We start from the raw sequence: 19,851 nt of genomic DNA on the forward strand, positions 1-19,851 counted from the left end.
CCTTTCTTCAATCAAGATCTTAGCTGGCCCTTGAAAGACACAGCAGCAGCAGCCCTATCCCTAAGCTTAGGCATTTTCCCCAAGCTGGAAGTCACCAGGAGTCACAAGTACCACTCTGGAACTGGCAAAGTACATGGCGTTAGTGTGTAGCATGACCATTGTGCACAGCCATTGGGTGGCCACCAGGTAAAGAACATTTTCAGGATCCAACCTGTACTCTGAAAAAGAGCAAGGCCTAATGTTAAAAACAAAAAACAAAACAAAATAAACAAACAAACAAAAAACAGGTCTGCACTTCATCATGTGTGTTGTTTATGGTTGGCCAATGTCCCCTACCAGCTCATGAATGATCACCCTTGGGCTCATAAGGCACAGGAGACCCTGTCTTTTAAACACAGAAGTACCATTGAGCCTAGCATCCTATCATGAGGCACATTAAACAAGCAAACAAACAAATTCAAAACAAGGATTCAGTTTTAACATTTTATTGGGTAAATGATTTTAAAGGTAATAACAATAGTGTCAAAAACTACTACAATATCTTTCCACAGCCATACCTTACAGACCCACATAAACCTTTTAATTTTTTTTCTTTTTTCTTCATTTTTAATATTTTAAAGCCATACATGTCATATAAAATGCCCACTTCCAATAGCTTCTTCAAACTAGTAAGCAATTCAATGTGGAAGGAGGGAGGACCTAGTTATAAGGAAAGGGTTTCAGATAATCCGTGATGTCCCAGTCTAATCAAAAAAACCAGGTTACTAAGAAGAAGGAAGAGCTACTCCAGGTAGCTTTTTGCTCATTACAAGTCTCACCATTGCATCATCAAAATTTTTTTATGCTGGTGACTGATTTAAAGTAATTTTGGGGAACATATAAAACATTAAAATAACTTAGAAACTAGATCCAAATATCTCAAAAGTAATCAACTTTGATATACAAAAGCAGTCAGAGGTGGTTACAAAAGTATTTTTGTTTGTTTAGTTTTCTTTTTTTCAGTGCGTCTATGTACCAGCGCAGTTACTGGGTCTGGAGCAAAATAAAAGGTTCATTTTCTTCTGAAACAGTAATAAAAAACAAGGAAAACATATCTTTGTATATAAAGGATCAATGCTGGTCTTAAGAATAATGTAATCAGAAACCCTTAAATTGAGAGGCACACAATGGGTTTCCACTTGTAAAAAATGAAAGGAAAGTCACCAGTTTATTTAAACGGAGGAGGTGCTCACACTCCTCAAATAAACTTAATTCAGTTTAACATCACTAGCAAAAAATCACTTAGAAACTGTACAAAAATAAAAAAGTTAACACATTTAATCCTGCAAGGTTTTTGTAAGGACTGGAAGGCAGGCTTTTGGAGCAGCATTTGGGCATGGCTGGGGGCTTCTTTGGTTTGATCTAACACACATAAAAGATGGAACCTATTCCAGATGACAATTTCGAATTCTTGCACATTTGAAGACAGGAAAAGAGGCCAGTATACAAACTTCCGGTGTGCTGTATGTGTGCAATGGAACCATTTGCATTGGACTGGACATCCTGGGTAAGGGATGGGGGTGAGGGTTGGGAGAGCAAGCCTTGCACTTCCTCCATCACTTTTACTGACCTCCTCAGGATAGGGGAGATTGGAGAGGGTAGCAGCACATTTGTGCAATCAGAAGGCCACTTAAGGGGGTGGGGGTGTTCTTTTAGAATCTGGTACCTGGCTGACCTTGTTTAAGAACAATAACATCTTCCAGAAGTGGAAGCCTTTTGCTACGTAGCAAAATAAAATACACACTGTTTTCCAAGAAAATACCCAGTTGCATTTGGAAAAAGAAAAAAAAAAGTAAAACTTAACTGGAACTAATTAACATTTAAAAGGGGCTCTGTAAACTTTGTGCTACTCAATTGAAGTTCAAGTATTACTTCTGAGCTGTTTAAAGATCACGGAACTTACACAATATTCTGGTGATAAAGAGTGCAATTCACATTTGTGTTTCTGAACAAATAAACCACAACTGGCTAGAACACAACTTGTGCAATTAGAATCTTTGTCTGAGTTAAAGACACATGCTACATATTTCCACATGTTCAAAGGTATTTCAAACCACATATTTAACAGCTTCGTAATATACAACAAAAGTGAAAGGGCCTAGCATTTTTTTGTTTGAAGCACACCATTATAGTTTGTATAACACCCTTTACACTACAAAGTCTTTTAGTCAACAGTTACTTAGACACAAAATGCACTGTGCATCAACTTGAATACAAAAGGAGACAAAACTATCCTTTTCCCCCAAGCCATGGTGGGAAATATTGCTGACCTCGTCCTTTGAAGCCTGCAGGATGGTTATTCTTCAGTATAACATTATTACACTGGTAAGAAAATCTGTATAACATCTGCATATATCAAGGATTTAAAAAAATCTGATATGATTTTAGAGTCCGCATGACCAGTCACGTGACCTGCTCAAGATTGATTAGCACCATTAAATACATGAGCACACACATATGCATGTATGCATGTGTAAGTATATGTAACATACATGCATATATGTATGTGATAGATCTTTTCTTTAAAAACAACAGCAACAACAACAAAAAACCAAAAATAGCCATAAGCTCACCCAGGATGGGGAGCTGTTGAAATGATGAGATGATGGATAAGAGATTTCACAACAATATTGGTCTATTCTGCCTCTCTTCAGTTTGTATATTACATTTACTTTTTTCTTTCCTTTCTATTTATCTTTTCTTTTTCTTTTTTTTTTCAGCAGACAATACAATTCAGCTTGTGCTCACTTTCCCTATAAGGGCAAGAAATGTCAGGTAGCCACTTGCTTTTTATACTGAAAGACTACTCTATCCCCACAATGTGTCCAAGTAGAAACAACAGAACCTACAAAAGCTTGTTCATTTGTTCTAAAGCCCAGCAGCTTATGTTTTTTTCTGCATTCAATGTAACTGGCTACTGAGACTGCCTTTCAGGCTAGCAACTGGCTTCTTAGTTAAGGCATCATAACTTAAAATGGTTACTTCACCAATGGTTGCTGTGGATGAAGGAATTCCAAACTTTGAAGAACTCCCATAAAAAACTGAAGCTGTGTTCTTTGCCCTGTTGGCAAGGAGAATGAATTCAGCCAATTACCTAAAAAAAGGATTTTCGAACTACCAGTCTGTCACTTGTCACAGCATTTAAATGTATAAGCTTGACCATTTCAATAATCACCTGTATGTCATAGTTTTAGAATATATATTCTGCAGCATAATTTCACTCATCACTTGTTATATTGACTTCCTGTTTGAAAAAATTATATATTTCCCAAATATCTATATATACATATATACTTATATATACATGTGTGTGTGTATGTGTGTGTGCGCGCACACACACATACACACACACACACACACACTACCATAAACAAAGGTCATCTTTTGCCAGAATCATCTGTGGGCTTTCGTGGGGATAAACATAAGGGTTTCCCATTGACATCAGTAACCTCTCTTTTATTGTGCTATGGGAGGAAAAGCTCTGAAAATGAGCTGGGCTCTTATTAACATATCTGCTTCTTGCTTAGCTTCTGTAGGTGTACAGACTTTACTATGATTATCCTATATTATATGTCTAATATCCACTTATACGTGAGTGTATACCATGTGTGTCTTTCTACTTCTGGGATACCTCACTCAGGATGATCTTCTCTAGTTTCCATCATTTGCCTGAAAATTTTATGATTTCCTTGTTTTTACTTGTGAATGCCATCTTTGCAGGTCCAACACAACATCTGTCAACATAGAAATGTGTTTCTATTAAAAGTATATAGTGCAGAAAGAGATTTAAACTCTTTATAGTATCTCTGAAACTCAGCATTGACTCCATGTAGACAAATCTGAAATCATAGTGTGTATGAACTTGTTTTACTAGATTATCTTTATCACATCTTAGATAGTAGCTAAAGTTGTCTCTGACCAATTATGACTCATTGAAACTTAAAGCTAATAAATTTAAATTAATACAAAATAGACAAATGTCTTTTTGGTTATTTGCTCAAAATATTTTTTTTTCAGCTAAAAAAATACTTTGGAGTAAGGAATTTGTTTAATGTGCTGTTTCTTATATAGAAACAATAAAATTTTATAAGAATATTTCTCTAAATTGCCTTTTTATACCCCTCTTAATTTGACTTAATTATAGTCTTCTCCAAGGCACTAAATTCTGCATCTGATCTCTTCTTAATATCTGCTGCCTTTCAAAATGATTTCTGCAGCCCATTTGAAAGGTAGCTCGTGTTTTCCTAAAACAGTGTTTTAGTTTGTAAAGTGATTTTATAGCACGAGGCAGTCTCTTCTACAATAACCAGCACAGAAGGCGTACACGGTTTCTTGCTCTCTGTGACAAGCCCTATCACTGACCTTCAAATGTTCATTACTTAAACTAAAGCTCACTTATTTTAACTATGGGAAAAATGTGTACTTGACCCACGTACTAATCTGTCATAACAAAGAGAAGAGAAATATACAAATACCTGAATTTGTTATGAATTAATCTCCAACTCAGCTATCAAAAAATGTCTATCTTACTGAAGAATACTAAAGGCAAACCTAATAAATCCTCAAAAACTGCATACTTTCTTCCATCCACAGTCAAATAAAGGAGGAAACAAAAAAAAAAGGAAAAAAGAAAAGAAAAAAGACAGAAACCTGTTTGAGATAGCAAAGCAAAAATATACCTAATATTTTAAAGAAAGAAAACTCCAAAAGCTGTATGTGCTACTAAAAAAAAAGAAAGAAAGAAAAAGAAAAAGAAAAGTAAAAGAAAAAAAATCAGTGATCTAAAATAACAAAACAGAATCTTCTTAACGAACACCATTCTCCTACCCGTTACCATGATGCACTTAACTCACAATGTTGAAGCTTCACCATGGCAACGGAAACTATCATCATAAAATAGTACAGTAAAAGAGATAGCTAGACCAAGAAGGTGTAGGGTCTCCTGGGAAGAGGTCTGCAGAGAGGCCCAGTGACTGGTTGTGCGGCTCAGTGTCAGGAATAATGGTTGTATGGCGGAAGGGGATGCCCAATGCCATTTTGGAAGTGATGATGCTGGCGGTGAGCAAGGTATTCAGCATAACTCAAGGTCATCTTTTCACTGCGGTACCTGAAAGAGAGTTCGGGAAGAAAAGTTAACATCAAGAAACAGATGACATGCTATTATCAGAGGTAGGAGGGCCCAAAGAGATCATTTTACCATCATGGGAAACAAGAAGCCCTGAGAGAAGCAATTACTTGTCCAAATTCAGAGTTGTTAAGTAGCAAAGCTGAGACTAGAACACAGGAATCCATACTCTGAGTCCAGTGTTCTTTCTGTTCTACTACTCCTTGTTTAAAGTGCTGCAGAAATGACATTACGCCTTTCACCCAATTTGCTAGCAGAAGGAACAAGGAAGAGCCATCTTTTACTGTCATGTATATATCTCCACCATATATACATCTCATTCTTTGGCCTACTTTTCTTCAAAGACCTTCCATCTCTTCCCCCTTTACTATTCCTTTCTTTGTGTACCTATCTTGCGTTTTGGCACTATGTTACAACATACGGGTACTGGAAAACTCTCTTTTGCTTATATCTAGTTATTTTACCATTGCCTTATTTTTCAAGAAAAGAATCCTAAGTTACTCTCTTCAGTCACCTTTTTATTTTATCAGTTGCTCAGGGTTCCTTCGTTCTGTCAATGTTCTTTCATGGCTGTCAGAGGCTGTTTTGGCTTCTGCTGGAACTTTTCATCATGGTGTCATTTGCCACTTGTTCTGTAGTGTCATGGGTTATATACTTCCACATGTCTCTGGTTCTGTCCCTGATTCTCAGATGGCTTCTTATCTCTTTGACAGTTGATTCTATTCCTACATTGTAGGCTTTACCCAGGTTCTAACATTTACAATTTAGACTTTACACTCTGTTCTCCTCAGTACACTGGCATCTTTCCTTACAGCTTCAACTTTGACCTGCTCACAGATTATTCCAGGCTATCAGCTGTATCATGAACTTTATACATATACATTTCAGTGGCATGTTAGACAATTGTATGCAGACATAACTCAAATCCAGGATTAAACATAACCTAAGTCTTATTTTGTGATCCCTTCATTTTTTTCAAGTGATTTTTTTCCTTTTATCTTGCCTCCCTTATGCCTAAATGATGGCAACATACATCATTTCTTCCACAACATGCCTCTCTCTGTCTTAGCTTCCCTATCCTGCTGTCACAGCTCAAGTTAAAAGCCAATACTATATTTAGTTTAGACTGCTGCAGTTTCTTAGATTTCCTGCATCATGTACCAGCCCTAACCTTATACTTCACAGGGTTTTTTTTTGTTTTAATTATTATTATTTATTACAATTTATTCAATTTATATCTCAGCTGTGAGCCCTCCCTAGTCTCTTCCCAGTCCCATCCTCTGTCCCTCTTCTCCCCTATGTCCCTCCACTAAAACACTGATAGGGGAGTACCTCCTCATCCTAGCATATAAGGTCTCATCAGGACTGGCTGCACTGTCTTCCTCTGCAGCCTGGCAAACTGCACCCTTCAGGGGGATGTGATCAGAGAGCCTGTCACTGAGTTCTTGTCAGAGACAGTCCTTGTAACACTTACTAGGGAACCCACTTGGAGACTGAGTCTATGGGCTACATCTGTGCAAGGGTTCTACGTTCTCTCCAAGAAGGTTCCTTGGTTGGAGTATCCATCACAGAAAAGATGCCTGGGCCCAGATTTCTTGGTTCTGTCGCTCTCCTTGTGGAGTGCCTGTCCCCTCTAGGTCTTTCTGCCTCCTCCTTTCGTAAAATTCCATGCATTTTGCCCAAAGTTTGGCTATGAGTCTCAGCATCTACCTCAATACCTTGATAAGTAGAGTCATTCAGAGGCTGTCTGTGGTAGGCTCCTGTCCTGTTCCTGTCTTTACCTCCCGAGGTCTATTTGCTCTTCTGAATGAGGATTGAGCTTCTTCCCTACAGTCTTACTTGTTATTTAGCTTCTTTAGGAGTAGAGATTTTAGTATGTTTATCCTATATTATATGTCTAATAACCATTTGTGAGTGACTATATAACATGTGTGACTTTCTGCTTCTAGGTTACCTCACTCAAAATGATCTTTTCTAGTTCCCACCATTTGCCTGCAAATTTCATGATTTTCTTGTTTTTAACAACTGAGTAGTATTCCACTGTGTAAATGTAACACAATTTCTGTATCCATTCCCCCATTGAGGGACATGTAGGTTGTTTCCAGATTCTGGCTATTATGAATAGTGAGTGCTGCTACAAACAAGGTTGAGCAAATGTCCCTATTTTAGAGTTGAGCATATTTCGGGTATATGCCTAGGAGTGGTGAAGCTGAATCTTGAGGTAGCACTAATCCTAATTGTCTGAGAAAGGACCAGAATGATTTTTAAGTGGTTATACAAGATTACATTCCTACCAGCAATGGAGGAGGAGGGCTGCCCTTTCTCCACATCCTTTCCAACATGGATTGTCACTTGAATTTTTTATCTTAGCCATTCTGATGGGTGTAAGGTGAAATCTCAGGGTTGTTTTGATTTGCATCTCCCTGATGACTTAGGGCGTAGAACATTTCTTTAAGTGTTTCTCTGCCATTCGATATTCTTTTATTGAGATTTCTCTGTGTAGCTCTGTACCCTATTTTTTTAATTGGATTACTTGGTTTGATGGTGTTTAACCTCTTCAGTTCTTTATATATTCTGGATATCAGCCCTCTGTCAGATATAGGGTTGGTGAAGATCGTTTCCCAGTCTGTAGGCTGTCGTTTTGCTCTGATGACAGTGTCCTTTGCTTTAGGGAAGTCTTTTCATTTTCATGAGGTCCCATTTATTGATTGTTGCTCTTAGAGCCTGTGCTGTTGGTGTTCTGTTCAGGGCGTTGTCTCCTGTGCCAATGAGTTCAAGGCTCTTCCCCACTTTTTTTTTTTTTCTAACATGCTTAGTTCTATTTGTTTTTCTGCTGAGGTCTTTGGTCCACTTGGACTTTACTTTTGTGCAGGGTGACAAATATGGATCTATTTGCATTTTTCTACTTGTAGACCTCCAGTTAGTCCAGCACCATTTGTTGAAGATGATATCTTTTTCCACTGTATTGTTTTGGCTTCTTTGTCAAAAATCAAGTATCTGTAGATGTGAGTTTATTTCTGGGTCTTCTATTAAATTCCATTGATCCTCTAGAGTGTTTCTCTACTAGTATCTTGCAGTTTTTATTACTACTGCTCTATAGTACAGCTTGAGATCAGGGATGACGATACCTCTAGAAAATCTGTTATTGAACAGGTGTGTTTTATCAATTTTGGGTTTTTTTGTTTGTTTTTCCATATGAAATTGAGAATTGTTCTTGCAAGTTCTGTATAGAATTGTGTTAGCATTTTCATGGGAACTGCACTGAATCTATAGATTGTTTTTGGCAGGATGGCCATTTTCACTATGTTAATCCTACCAATCCATGAGCATGGGAGATCTTTCCATCTTCTGGTATCTTTTTCAATGTCTTTCTTCAGAGACTTGAAGTTTTTTTTTTTGTTTGTTTGTTTTTGTTTTGTTTGTTTTCATATAGGTCTTTCACTTGCTTGGTTAGAATCACACCAAGGTACTTGTATATTTGTTGCTATTGTAAAGGCTGCTGTTTCCTGAATTTATTTCTCAGCCCTTTTTCTTATGTACACAGGAGGGCTTCAGATATTTTTTTTAGTTAATTTTATATCCACCCACTCCCCTAAAGGCATTTATCATCTGAAGGAGTTCTCAGGTTGAATTTTGGGGGTCACTCATGTAACTATGATACAATCTGTAAATAGTGATACTTTGACTTCTTCTGTTTCCAATTTGTATTGCCTTGATCTCCTGTGTCTTATTGCTCTATCTAGGACTTCAAGTACTATGTTAAAGAGATACAGAGAGAGTGGACAGCCTGTCCATTTAGTTTGATTTGGCTATAGACTTGTTGAATATTGCCTTTACTATTTTTTAGGTGTGTGCCTTGTATCCCTGATTTCTCCAAGACTTTAAACATGAATGGGTGTTGGATTTTGTCAAATGCTTTCTTGGCATCTAAGGAGATGATCATGTTTTTTTTTGTTTTGTTTTGTTTTGTTTTTTCCCTTCTCTTTGTTTATGTGGTAAATTACATTAATGGATTTCCATATACTGACCCTACCCTGCATGCCTGGGATGAAGCCTACTTGGTCATGGTGGATGATGTTTTTTATGTATTCTTGGATTAGGTTTGCAAGTATTTTATTAAGTATTTTTGTGTCAATGTCCATAAGAGAGACAGGTCTGAAATTCTTTTTTTTTTTTTTTTTGTTGGGTTTTATGTGGTTTAGGTATCAAGGTGACTGTGGCCTCATAGAATGAGTTTGGTAATGTCCTTTCTGTCTCTATTTTGTGGAACAGTTTAAAGAGTATTGGTGTTAGCTTTTCTTTGAAGGTAAGGCAGAATTCAGACCATTAGGCCCTGGGCTTTTTTTTGGCAGGGAGACTTTTGATGATTGCTTCTATTTCCTTACGGGATATAGGCCTTTTCAATCTATTTACCTGATCTTGCTTTAGCCTTGGTAAGTTGAATCTATCAAGAAAATTGTCCATTCCATTTAGATTTTCAAATTTTGTGGCATATAGGCTTCAGAAGTAAGACCTAATGATTCTTTGAATTTCCATTTCCTCATTGTCTGTCATTATGTTCCCCTTTTCATTACTGTTTTTGCTGATTTGGATAGTTTCTCCTGTGTTTTAGTTAGTTTGGCTAAGCTTTTGTCTATCTTGTTGACTGTCTTAAAGAACCAGTTCTTGGTTTCTTTGATTCTTTGAATTGTTTTATTTGTTCCTAATTTACTGATTTCAGTCCTGAGTTTGATTATTTCAAACCGTCTATTCCTCTGGGTATGTCTGCTTCTTTTTCTTTTTCTAGGGCTTTCAGGTGTGCTGTTAAGTTGCTTGTATGAGATGTCTCAAACTTCTTTCTGGAGACAGTGATATCAACTTTCCTCTTAGCACTGCTTTCATTTTGTTCCATCAGTTTAGGTAAGTTGTACCTTCATTTTCATTGAATTTTAGGCACTCTCAAATGTCTTTTTTTTTTTTTCTTCGCTGATCCAGCTGTCACTGAGCACAGAGTTGTTTAGTTTCTAAATATGTATAGGCTTGTTATTTTTGTTGTAATTGAGATCTAGTGTTAGGCCATGGTTGTCTGATAGGATACAAGGGATTATTAAGATCTTTTCGTATCTGTTGAGGCTTGCTTTGTATCCAAGTATATGGGCAGCTTTGGAGAAGGTTCTATGGGGTGCTAAGAAGAAAGTATACTCTTTTGAATTTGGGTGAAAAGTTCTGTAGACATCTACTAGGTCCATTTGATTTAGGACCGCTGTGTCATTATTTCCTTATTTAGCTTCTGTCCAGATGATCTGTCCCTTGGTGGAAGTAGAGTGTTGAAGTCTCCCATGGTGTAGGTGTTGGGATTGATGTTGGGATTGATGCGTGGTTTGAGCTTTAATAATGTTTCATTTACAAATGCTGGTGCTCTTGTATTTGAGGCATATATGTTCAGGATTGTGTTGTCCTCCTGGTGGATTTTTACTTTGATGAGAATGAAGTGCCCCTCCTCATCTTTTTAATTAATTTCAGTTGAAAGTGTATTTTATTATATATTAGGATAGCTACTCCAGCTTGTTTTCTGGCTCTGTTTTCTTGAAAAACATTTTTATAGCCCTTTATAATGAGGTGGTGTCTGTCTTTGTTCCATAAGTGTTTTTCCTTTTTTTTTTAAGGGTGGGTTTTTTTTTAATTTTTTAATTTTTTTTTAAATTTACTCACTTTGCATCCCACCTTTAGCCCCCTCCCTCATGCCCTGCCAATTCCACCCTCTTTCACTCTTTTCCTTCTACGCTCCTCCTGCAGTTCACTGATAGGGGAGGTCCTCCTCCCCTTCCACCTGATCCTAGCCTATCAGGTCTCATCAGTACTGGCTGCATTGTCATCCTTTGTAGTCAGGTAAGGCTGCCCCCACCTCATGGGGAGGTGATCAAAGAGCCTGCCACTAAGTTCATGCCAGAGACAGCCTCTGTTCCCCTTACTAGGGAACTCACTTGGAGACTGAGCTGCCATGGGCTACATCTGTGCAGGGGTTCTAGGTTATCTTCATGAAGGGTCCTTTTTTTTCAGTATCAGTCTCAGAAAAGACCCTGGGCCCATATTCCTTGGTTTTGTTGCTCTCCTTGTGGCACTCCTGACCCTCCAAGTCTTTTATCTCCCCCTTCTTTCATAAGATTTCCTGCACTCTGTCCAAAGTTTGGCTATGAATCTAAACATCTGGTTTATTACCGTTTTGGGTAGAGTCTTTCAGAGGTCCTCTATGATAGGCTCCTGTCCTGTTCAATGATTCTCCTTCTTCCGATGTCTATCCCATTTGCCTTTCTGAATGAGGAATGAGCCTCTTACCCAGGGTCCTCATTCTTGTTTAGCTTCTTGAGGTGTACAGTTTTTAGTATGATTATCCTATATTGTATGTCTAATATCCACTTATAAGTGACTATATACCATGTATGTCTTTTTGCTTCTGGGATAAGAGGTGTGTTCCTTGGCTGTCACAGTATGTTGGATCCTGATTCTACAACCATTCTGTCGGTCTGTGTCTTTTTATTGGAGAGTTGAGTCCATTGATTTTGATAGATAATAGTGACCAATGAATGTGAGTTCCTTTTATTATGGAGTTGGTGTTAATAGTGTGTTTTTTGTGCTTGTTTTCTTTTGTTTTGTTTTTTTTGTTGTTGTTGTGAAGTTATCTATGTTCTGTGTTTTCTTGGGTGTAGTTGATTTCGTTATATTGGAGTTTTCCTTCTAGCATCTTCTGTAGGGCTGGGTTGCTATGTAGATATTAAATTTAGTTTTTTTCAGGGACTATTTTCTTTCCGCCATCTATGTTGATTCAAAGCTTTGCTGGTTATATTAGTCTGTGTTGGCATCTGTGGTCTCTTAGAGTCTGCCCAGTTTCTTCTGGCTTTCATAGCCTCTGTTGGGAAGTCTGGTGTGATTCTGATAGGTCTACCTTTCTATGTTACTTGACCTTTTTCCCTTGCTGCTCTTAATATTTTTTCTTTGTTCTGTAAATTTAGTGTTTTGACTATGATGTGACATGTGGAGTTTCTTTTCTTGTGTAGTCAATTTGGTTTTCTGTAAGCCTCTTGTATGTTCAAGGGCATCTCTTTCTTTAAGTTGAGAATTTTTTTTTCTATGATTTTCTTGAAAATATATTCTGGACCTTGGATCCCGGAATCTCCTTTTTCATCTATTCCTATTCTTAGATTCTTTCTTTTTTTCATGGTGTCCTTGATATCTTGGGTGTTTTGTGTTCATAACTTTTCTGATTTTACTTTTTCTTTGAGAGATGTATCAATTTCTTCAAGTTTATCTTCAGTGCCTGATATTCTCTCTTCCATCTCTTGTATTCTGTTGGTGATGCTTTGTGGTTCCTGATCTTTTCCCTAAGTTCTCCAGCTCCAGGGATTTCTGTTTGTGTTTTCCTTATTGATTCTAATTCTGTTTCCATGTCCTGCAGTATTCCCTTCATCTGTTTGAATGTGGATTCCTGTCTTTCCATGATGGCATCTATTTACTTGTTTCCTTTTTATGTGCCTTTAATAACAGGAATAAGCATAGATTTAAAATAATTTTCCCGTGTTTAAAATAGCAATTGATTTTTGGGGTTGTTGGTGAAGCCATCATGTTCTGATTTTTGTTGGATGTGTTCTTATGCTGGCCTCTAGCCATCTGATGGTCTGTAGACTTCACTGTTTGTTCCTGGAGCCTGTACTGCAGACTGGGTCCGTCTGTCTCTGGAGTCTGGAGTATTCTTTAGCAAGATGAGAGAGGTCCACCAGTTTGAGAGTGGGTGTTGGTGTTTCATATGCAGCTAAGGGAGGCAGGTTGCAGGTGCAAGTGTGCAAGGGCAGGAGTGAGCATGGGAGTGTGCCTGCCTGGAAGGGTAGAGTTTTAGGGAGCAGCTTTTAGTGCAGTGTATGGTGCAGATGTGGTTCATGGGAGCAGTGCGCATATGCATGTGCAGGTGCCCCGAATGACTCAGTGTCCCACAGTGAGCTAGTGCTCCAAGTGCTCAGATCTGCCTGAGCTGCACCATCTTGGCTCCAGAAATTGTTTCCAGGAATTGTTTGGCTGGATTCCACTGGGAAACCCACACAACAGGGCTTTCAATGTTGAGAAGGCTGGCCCAGGGAATTCCTATGCTGCCCACAGTGGGTGGGTGGGATCCAATGTCTGGTGGCTAGTGTAGAGAGATCCAGGATCTGGAGGCTCTGTACGCATTCTCTCGAAGATGCACTCACTTGCAGGCATGTGTGGTAAGCACAGAGGCTCCATGTGCACTCACTTGCAGGTGTATGCAATAAGCTCAGAGGTCAAAGTTTTCTACTCTCAGACTTGGGTCCCCTGTTTGGCTGTTAGAGTAAGGAGTCCCAGTACCTGGGGTCATGTGCTCTCTGCAGTTGCAGCTGCTAGAACGCCACCTGAGCAAGTGAAGGTGCAACTGAAAGTGCAGGGGGTCAATAGTTCGCCACCCTCAGACCCCAGAGAGGTTCATAGGTGCATGGATCCAATTTGCCCCAGCTCATGGGTTGTCCCCTCTAGCCCAGGAAGCCTCAAAGTCGATGTTCTGGCTTCAGCTGCCAATCCACTCACCAGTTTTGAAGTTTCGGATCCTCGGCTCTTCAGAAACTGTGTGCATCAACTTGGAGTCTCTCTGTATAATTCTTATACCTTGTTAGGTAACTCCTTCTTTAGGTTCAGGAAATTTTTCTTCACTGATTTTGTTGAAAACATTTTTTTGTTCCTTTTCTTTGAGTTATTTTTTTCTTTTATTATTTTTTTCTCTTACTATTCTTATGGCTCTAAATTTGGTCATGTGGTCTAAGGCTAGGGATGAGAATCAAGTTGATTATTTTTAAGATAGGATCTCTCTACATAGTCCTGGAATTCACTATGTAGACCAGGCTGGCCTTGAAATGATAGAGCTCTATCTACCTGCCTCGGTTTCCTGAATGCTGGGATTAAAGGCTTGCACCACCATACCTGGCCTGGAGTACATATTTTAAAATCCTATAATGGACATTAAATGTCTATAGAATCAGGAACAAATTGCTTAGGTTAGAATGTCAAGTCTTCCATGGTCTGTTTCAAACTACCTTCTGGACCCCATTTTCCTTTAATGATATTTCTTATGTGCACTGAAAGACCAGCTAAATCATAATGCTTCTTTTTCCTTAAAATTGGCTTTGTACTTCACTACCTACATGCTTTGATTCACAGTACATCTTCAGGGAATCTCTTTCCTCCCCCGTTTTCTACCTGTCAAATAGTCTATACATTCTTCAAGCCTAGCCTTAAATTAATCTCCTCTTTGAATTCTTCTGTTACCTGCTGACTTCCTGGAGTTCCTCTTCCCCAGCATTATGATCCTACATACCCATAATATTCTTCATTGTAGTAGTAATTATTTTTATTCATGCCTTCTGTTCTCCTCAAACTATAAACTTGGGGAGAGCAGACATGGGGACATTCCCAAATTTGTAACTCTGCAGAGCTAAGAATAATCCATTTTTAGCTGCAGACATGTAATGCAATTTTCTGGAATTGAAATAAATAGAAACAGTAACCAATTTTCTTAAAATGTTCGATACTATTCTTCTTAAGTAAGTATCCCTATTACTCCATGATGAAATTTATTTAGCATTCAAGTTCAGCTCAATTGTGTTTTTCAATACGTTTTCATAGTAGACTCCTAACACTGCCAAAATTGTAAGGTTTAATTTAAATTTTAGAACTGCTTATCAGAATCCTGGTGTTCTGTTAGGCGATGTCAAAAGCTAGTGAATTCTGGTATTTTCTCCAATAAGGTAGTTTAAAGTCTCATGGGGTTGGTTGTACAAAGCCAGAATAACCACATGGAGCTAAAGATGGAAAGGACGGTCTCATATATCACGCAGTATTTAATGCCAAGCAGAGTTCCAATGTATCCACTCTCAGTATGGCTCTGCCACTTGTTTCTACTAGTTCAGACAAGAGAACCAAGTGTAGCTTGAAAGTCTAAAAAATCAAATTTATATACATACACTTGGATGTGTACTCATTAGTCTTGTGCTACAAAATGCCATCACAGTACCTGGTCAGCTTTATGGTTTTCCTGAATTCATTAGTAATTGGAGCTTTGTATCCTCCTTTTCTCAGTAAGGAGTCTATGGTCTGAATATGGTCCCATCCTGTGGAGAGGCAATCAGATAAAATATCAGTCAAGCGCTTGGTACAACGTGCCTCTGGTTAAATAAAAAAAAAAAAAAATGACTTTATAAAGATCAGCTATCACTGTCACCAAATGTCATCAATTCCTTTGGTCCTAAAAAGTGTCATACAGAATAGCTAAGATTTTATTTTTGTGCTGACTCAGGTTCATTACCACATGCCTTTAATTATCTAAAAAACCATTCAGTCATGTCTCTGTAACAAGTCACAACTACTATACACTTCCCCAGTGGTCATATATTCAAAGGGGAAAGAAAGCTTAAATAAATAAAACATGATTGTGTCAACTCACTACTATGTGGGGCTTCCATATGGTAAATGCTGGTCTTAATGGTATCTTCTATACTCAATAGCCTATATTTACGTGAAATACTCATTGACATTTTATATTGTTTCTGACATGAATGCTATTCCATTATCCTTATGAAGTTGATGATCCTGTAGTATGAAGACATTTTCTAAAGCAGTTCAAATAAATCTTCATGTGAATGCCTTAAAGATTAATATTTTCTCTCATATTTATATGAACAAACATGGGAAAAGTAAATACTTTTTCAAAAGATAAGCTCCATAGAATTTTTAAAAAAATCATTCGTTTGAACTAATGTGAAACTAGAATTTAGTAGTGGCTAGGAAGGACTAAAAATTATAGTGAAGTTGTTTGATGTTACCATATTGGTTCATAAAGAAGTGTGAATTATCTGTGAAACAAGAAAATTATTTTTGGTTATGAAGTGTAGGGTAAACATAAAATACTCCATGTATTTACAATGCTCCCAATCTTAATGAGAAACTTAATTTCACTATTGGCAGAATGAGTAATGGCAATCACATAAGATGAATGACATGGCCGCCTCTAAACCTAAGGCCTGTTAATGCCACCATGATAATTACTGTACATTGGTGCATGGAAAAATTTTCTTCCAAAGTAGTAATAAACTAAAATAAACCACAACTTTTACTAATTTGTGCCATTTTAAAAGTATGAATTTGAGTATGCTGTCAAATATCACTGCAAAGATACAGATTCAATATGAGTAACTCTCCAATTTGAGACAGACACTGCAGTGGCAGTGATGTAAGATTTGGTTATTATAATTTAGTGATGATCACTTATCAGACATAACTGCAAGGTCAGTTACTGCATTGCAGCTTGTTTAAAATCTTCACTAGATCATATGAAATAAAGTACAATGACCTTGCTCCTTTGCAACCTCCGGTAGGTAGGTGGCGGTGCGTTTTGATCCTTTTTCATTGATGAATTCTATTCTAATGCCATGCACACCCACCTGAAAGAAATTGGCAGTTTTATTAGTACAGACTTTTTTCATAGAAACAGAAAGAAAAGCTTATAATTTAACTTTCAATACAATTCTCTTCCCCTTTTTATTGATTTTTTTTTCTCAGAGCCAAGGACCAAACCCAGGGATTTGTATTCACTAGACAAGTACATTGAGCTACATCCACAATCCTTTCCCCTTGTTTAAGTATGTATCAATTTTCTCTTTTCCAATGCTTTGATTTTGGATTGAAAGGCCCGTATAACATCCATAGAGACTGAAAAAACACTGACTTGCATGTATTCAACATACACCAGGCTATGCTATTTTGTTTAGAAATCTGAAAAAAATATGCATAGAGTAGGATAGTTGATGACAAGAAACTTGCCACAACTCCCAACCTGGAATAAAGAAGCTACTTCAATTAGATAGCAAAAAACCCATGCAGTCATACTCACAACTTCAGATTATAACCCCAAACTTCTTGTGCTGACTCCGTCTCAAGCTTTAGTTCCTTTTAAACTTTAACTCATATGTAGGCAAACCAACACTGTCTGATAAGCCTAAAAAGGCAATACAGGAGGATCATATATTTGAGGCTAACCTATGCTACACAGTGAGCTCCAGGGTAGCTTGTACTACACAGAGAGACACTGATTTAAAAAGAATAAAAAGACTAAAAAAGAATGAAAATAATCAGACTGTAAGTTGTATACTATCTTTCAATGTATCAGCAATAAAGACTTCAAATTATTCTGGGACAGGGCATTTTTGGAGTTTATTGTCATAGCCTGGGAACCACTGTAACATTTTAAAGTGTGACACTTTTGGCAATACCCAAAAAGGAAGCCTGTGGGAAGATATGCCACTACCATATTTGTTTTATTTTTATTTTTATTTTGTTTTTAAGCAAACCAATGTGCTCTCCTTTCAATTAGCATATAATCAAAAGGAAGCTGTCCTTTCCCCTCATAGAATAGTGCACAAGGCAGAAAAAAATATTCAATTTTCTTAACTCCCTTGTAAACACTGATAATAAAAGTGAAAAAATTTAAAAGCACAATCGTGCTATTCCATTCTTCCATATCTATAGGTGCTTCAGAACAAGAGTTCACAAGAAGAGTATAAGGCTATGTAAACTATTGGAGGGCAGGTGTAAATGCAGCACACACTATTCCCAGGACAGAGGCTTCCTTTTAGAGTAGATGAGGGATGACAGAGACTTTTGCACTTTCCATATGTGTATACATGTTAAGGTTTAGAGGAAAGGTGCCAGTGACAACCTCTTTTGTTATTTCTGCCCTTAGGTACAAGTTTTTTACTTTTCCACAGTATGAAATGTCCCCTGGGAAATGGATTGCATCCTGTGTTCTAACATATACCCCTTGCACCTGTCATATCTCTTGAGCAATTACTATTTATTATTATTATTATTATTAAAGCGTATCCCTGTGGTTATTCTATCTACTCAATATAAATATTCCTATGAATATCCTCTTGTTAAAAATGCAAACAAGACAGCTGTTTAAAAACCATCACAGTAAGGCCTCTCAGACCCCATGGGATGTGACTGTGGATAGCTGAGAGAAAATATGAATGTTTAGTTACCGTATATTTCCAGGATGAAGGGTATCTACCTATCACCCCAATGTCAGACAGAACACTGAGGCAATGACAAATTTGATACTTTTTCTATACTAATTTCCTGATCGGTGACTCTGAAAGTTTATTTTTTGACAATATCAGATGTTCATAATTTGTTTCTTCAAAATACACAGGTAATTTATGCACCATCATTCACTGGAATGAATTTTGAATCTACCTCTATTTATCAAAAATCTGTCATGTTAAAATTGAAAAAAAATTGGTGTGATTAAGATGTCTAGTCAAAACTTTGAGATGGGTTCCTTATCTGCACAATGAGCAATACTTTCTTGTCTTGGGGTAAGGAAGGGGGTGAAAACTTAAACTGAATTGCAGTACAGATCATGTTTTAGAAAAGGAGCACCTCCTAACGGCAATTTTTATCCTAGTTAAACTAGATAATTTCTAATAACCATGCAAACTCTGACAAATTACAAGCCTCCTTATTGGGGAAAAATCACTAGTCAGATGGAGGAGTAGTTTAGACATATAAATCCTTTCTTTATAAGAGCACATTCTTTTTGATAGAAATCTCTGAGATTTTTAAATCCTTGTAATTTAGTAATTAAAATAGGCTTATTCTAATTGTATGGTATATACATTGTTTCTTAAAAAACCTGTTTATATGAGATCAAAATTTAAGGACATGTTGAACAAAATAAAAAATTACTCACCAACAGGGCTGTTTTTTTACTTTTGTATTATTGTGAGAAAGGCCAGACATCAAATTTGATTAAGAAAAAAAAAGAAAACTTTCTTGGCTTAATGGAGAGTTCCTATGGTGATTTTAAAGTAAATGTGTTGTGTGAAGCAACAATTTCAATAGATCAGAAAGATATTCTACAAACTAGTCAGCCCAAACTAGGATGACTGAGGTTTCAACTAACAGAACCACAAGAATAGGAATAATATTCTTTTTGGTACTTGTTAAGCAATAGTTTTTTCATCATGCTTGGAACACAGATGCCAACAAATAGTTACATTGAAGAATCTAAAGCAGGAGAATGAACACTGGTATTCTGTGAAAAGCAACCAATTCTGATTAACCTGTGGAAATCACTGGCTTTGCAAACTAAGTCTTCTTTACTGAAAAGAATGCCATTGATTGAATATGAAAAGTAGTCCCTTGTAAGCTCCTATATATGAACACTTATCTCCAGCTGGTGACTTTTAGAATGTGGAGATTTGCACTTTCTCAAAAAATTGGGAATAGCACTACCTCAAGATCCAGCTATACCACTGCTAGGCATATACCCAAAAGATGTCCCAACATTCAACAAGGACATTTGCTCAATTATGTTCATAGCAGCTTTATTTGTAATAGCCAGAATCTGGAAACAACCTAGATGTCCATCAACAGAGGAATGGATACAGAAATTGTGGTATGTTTACACAATGGAATACTAAAGCAAATCATGAAATTTGCAGGCAAATGGTGAGAACTAGAAACGATCATCCTGAATGAGGTAACCCAGAACCAAAAAGATAAGAATGGTATAAACTCACTTAAAAGCGTATATTAGCCATATTATATAAGATAGCCATCTAAAGACCCAAAAAACCCAAACACTAAGGAGG

At 37.3% G+C, this 19,851-nt stretch overlaps 1 protein-coding gene across 2 annotated transcripts in view; it reads right to left on the reverse strand.

The window, feature by feature from the left end:
• Positions 1-469: 469 nt before the first annotated feature.
• Positions 470-19,851, reverse strand: part of Ammecr1 (AMMECR nuclear protein 1) — a 169,179-nt gene continuing 149,797 nt past the window's right edge. For both annotated transcript variants that reach the window (XM_060374997.1, XM_060374996.1), the window contains 3 exons: positions 16,548-16,638; positions 15,213-15,309; positions 470-5,146 (listed from right to left, as the gene is read on the reverse strand). In XM_060374997.1, coding sequence (XP_060230980.1) covers positions 5,032-5,146; positions 15,213-15,309; positions 16,548-16,638 — 303 coding nt within the window. In that variant the 3' untranslated portion in view covers positions 470-5,031. The remainder of the gene's footprint in view (positions 5,147-15,212; positions 15,310-16,547; positions 16,639-19,851) is intronic.

The sequence above is a fragment of the Meriones unguiculatus genome, chromosome X (assembly GCF_030254825.1).
Source record: "Meriones unguiculatus strain TT.TT164.6M chromosome X, Bangor_MerUng_6.1, whole genome shotgun sequence".
NCBI classification, from domain to species: Eukaryota; Metazoa; Chordata; class Mammalia; order Rodentia; family Muridae; genus Meriones; species Meriones unguiculatus.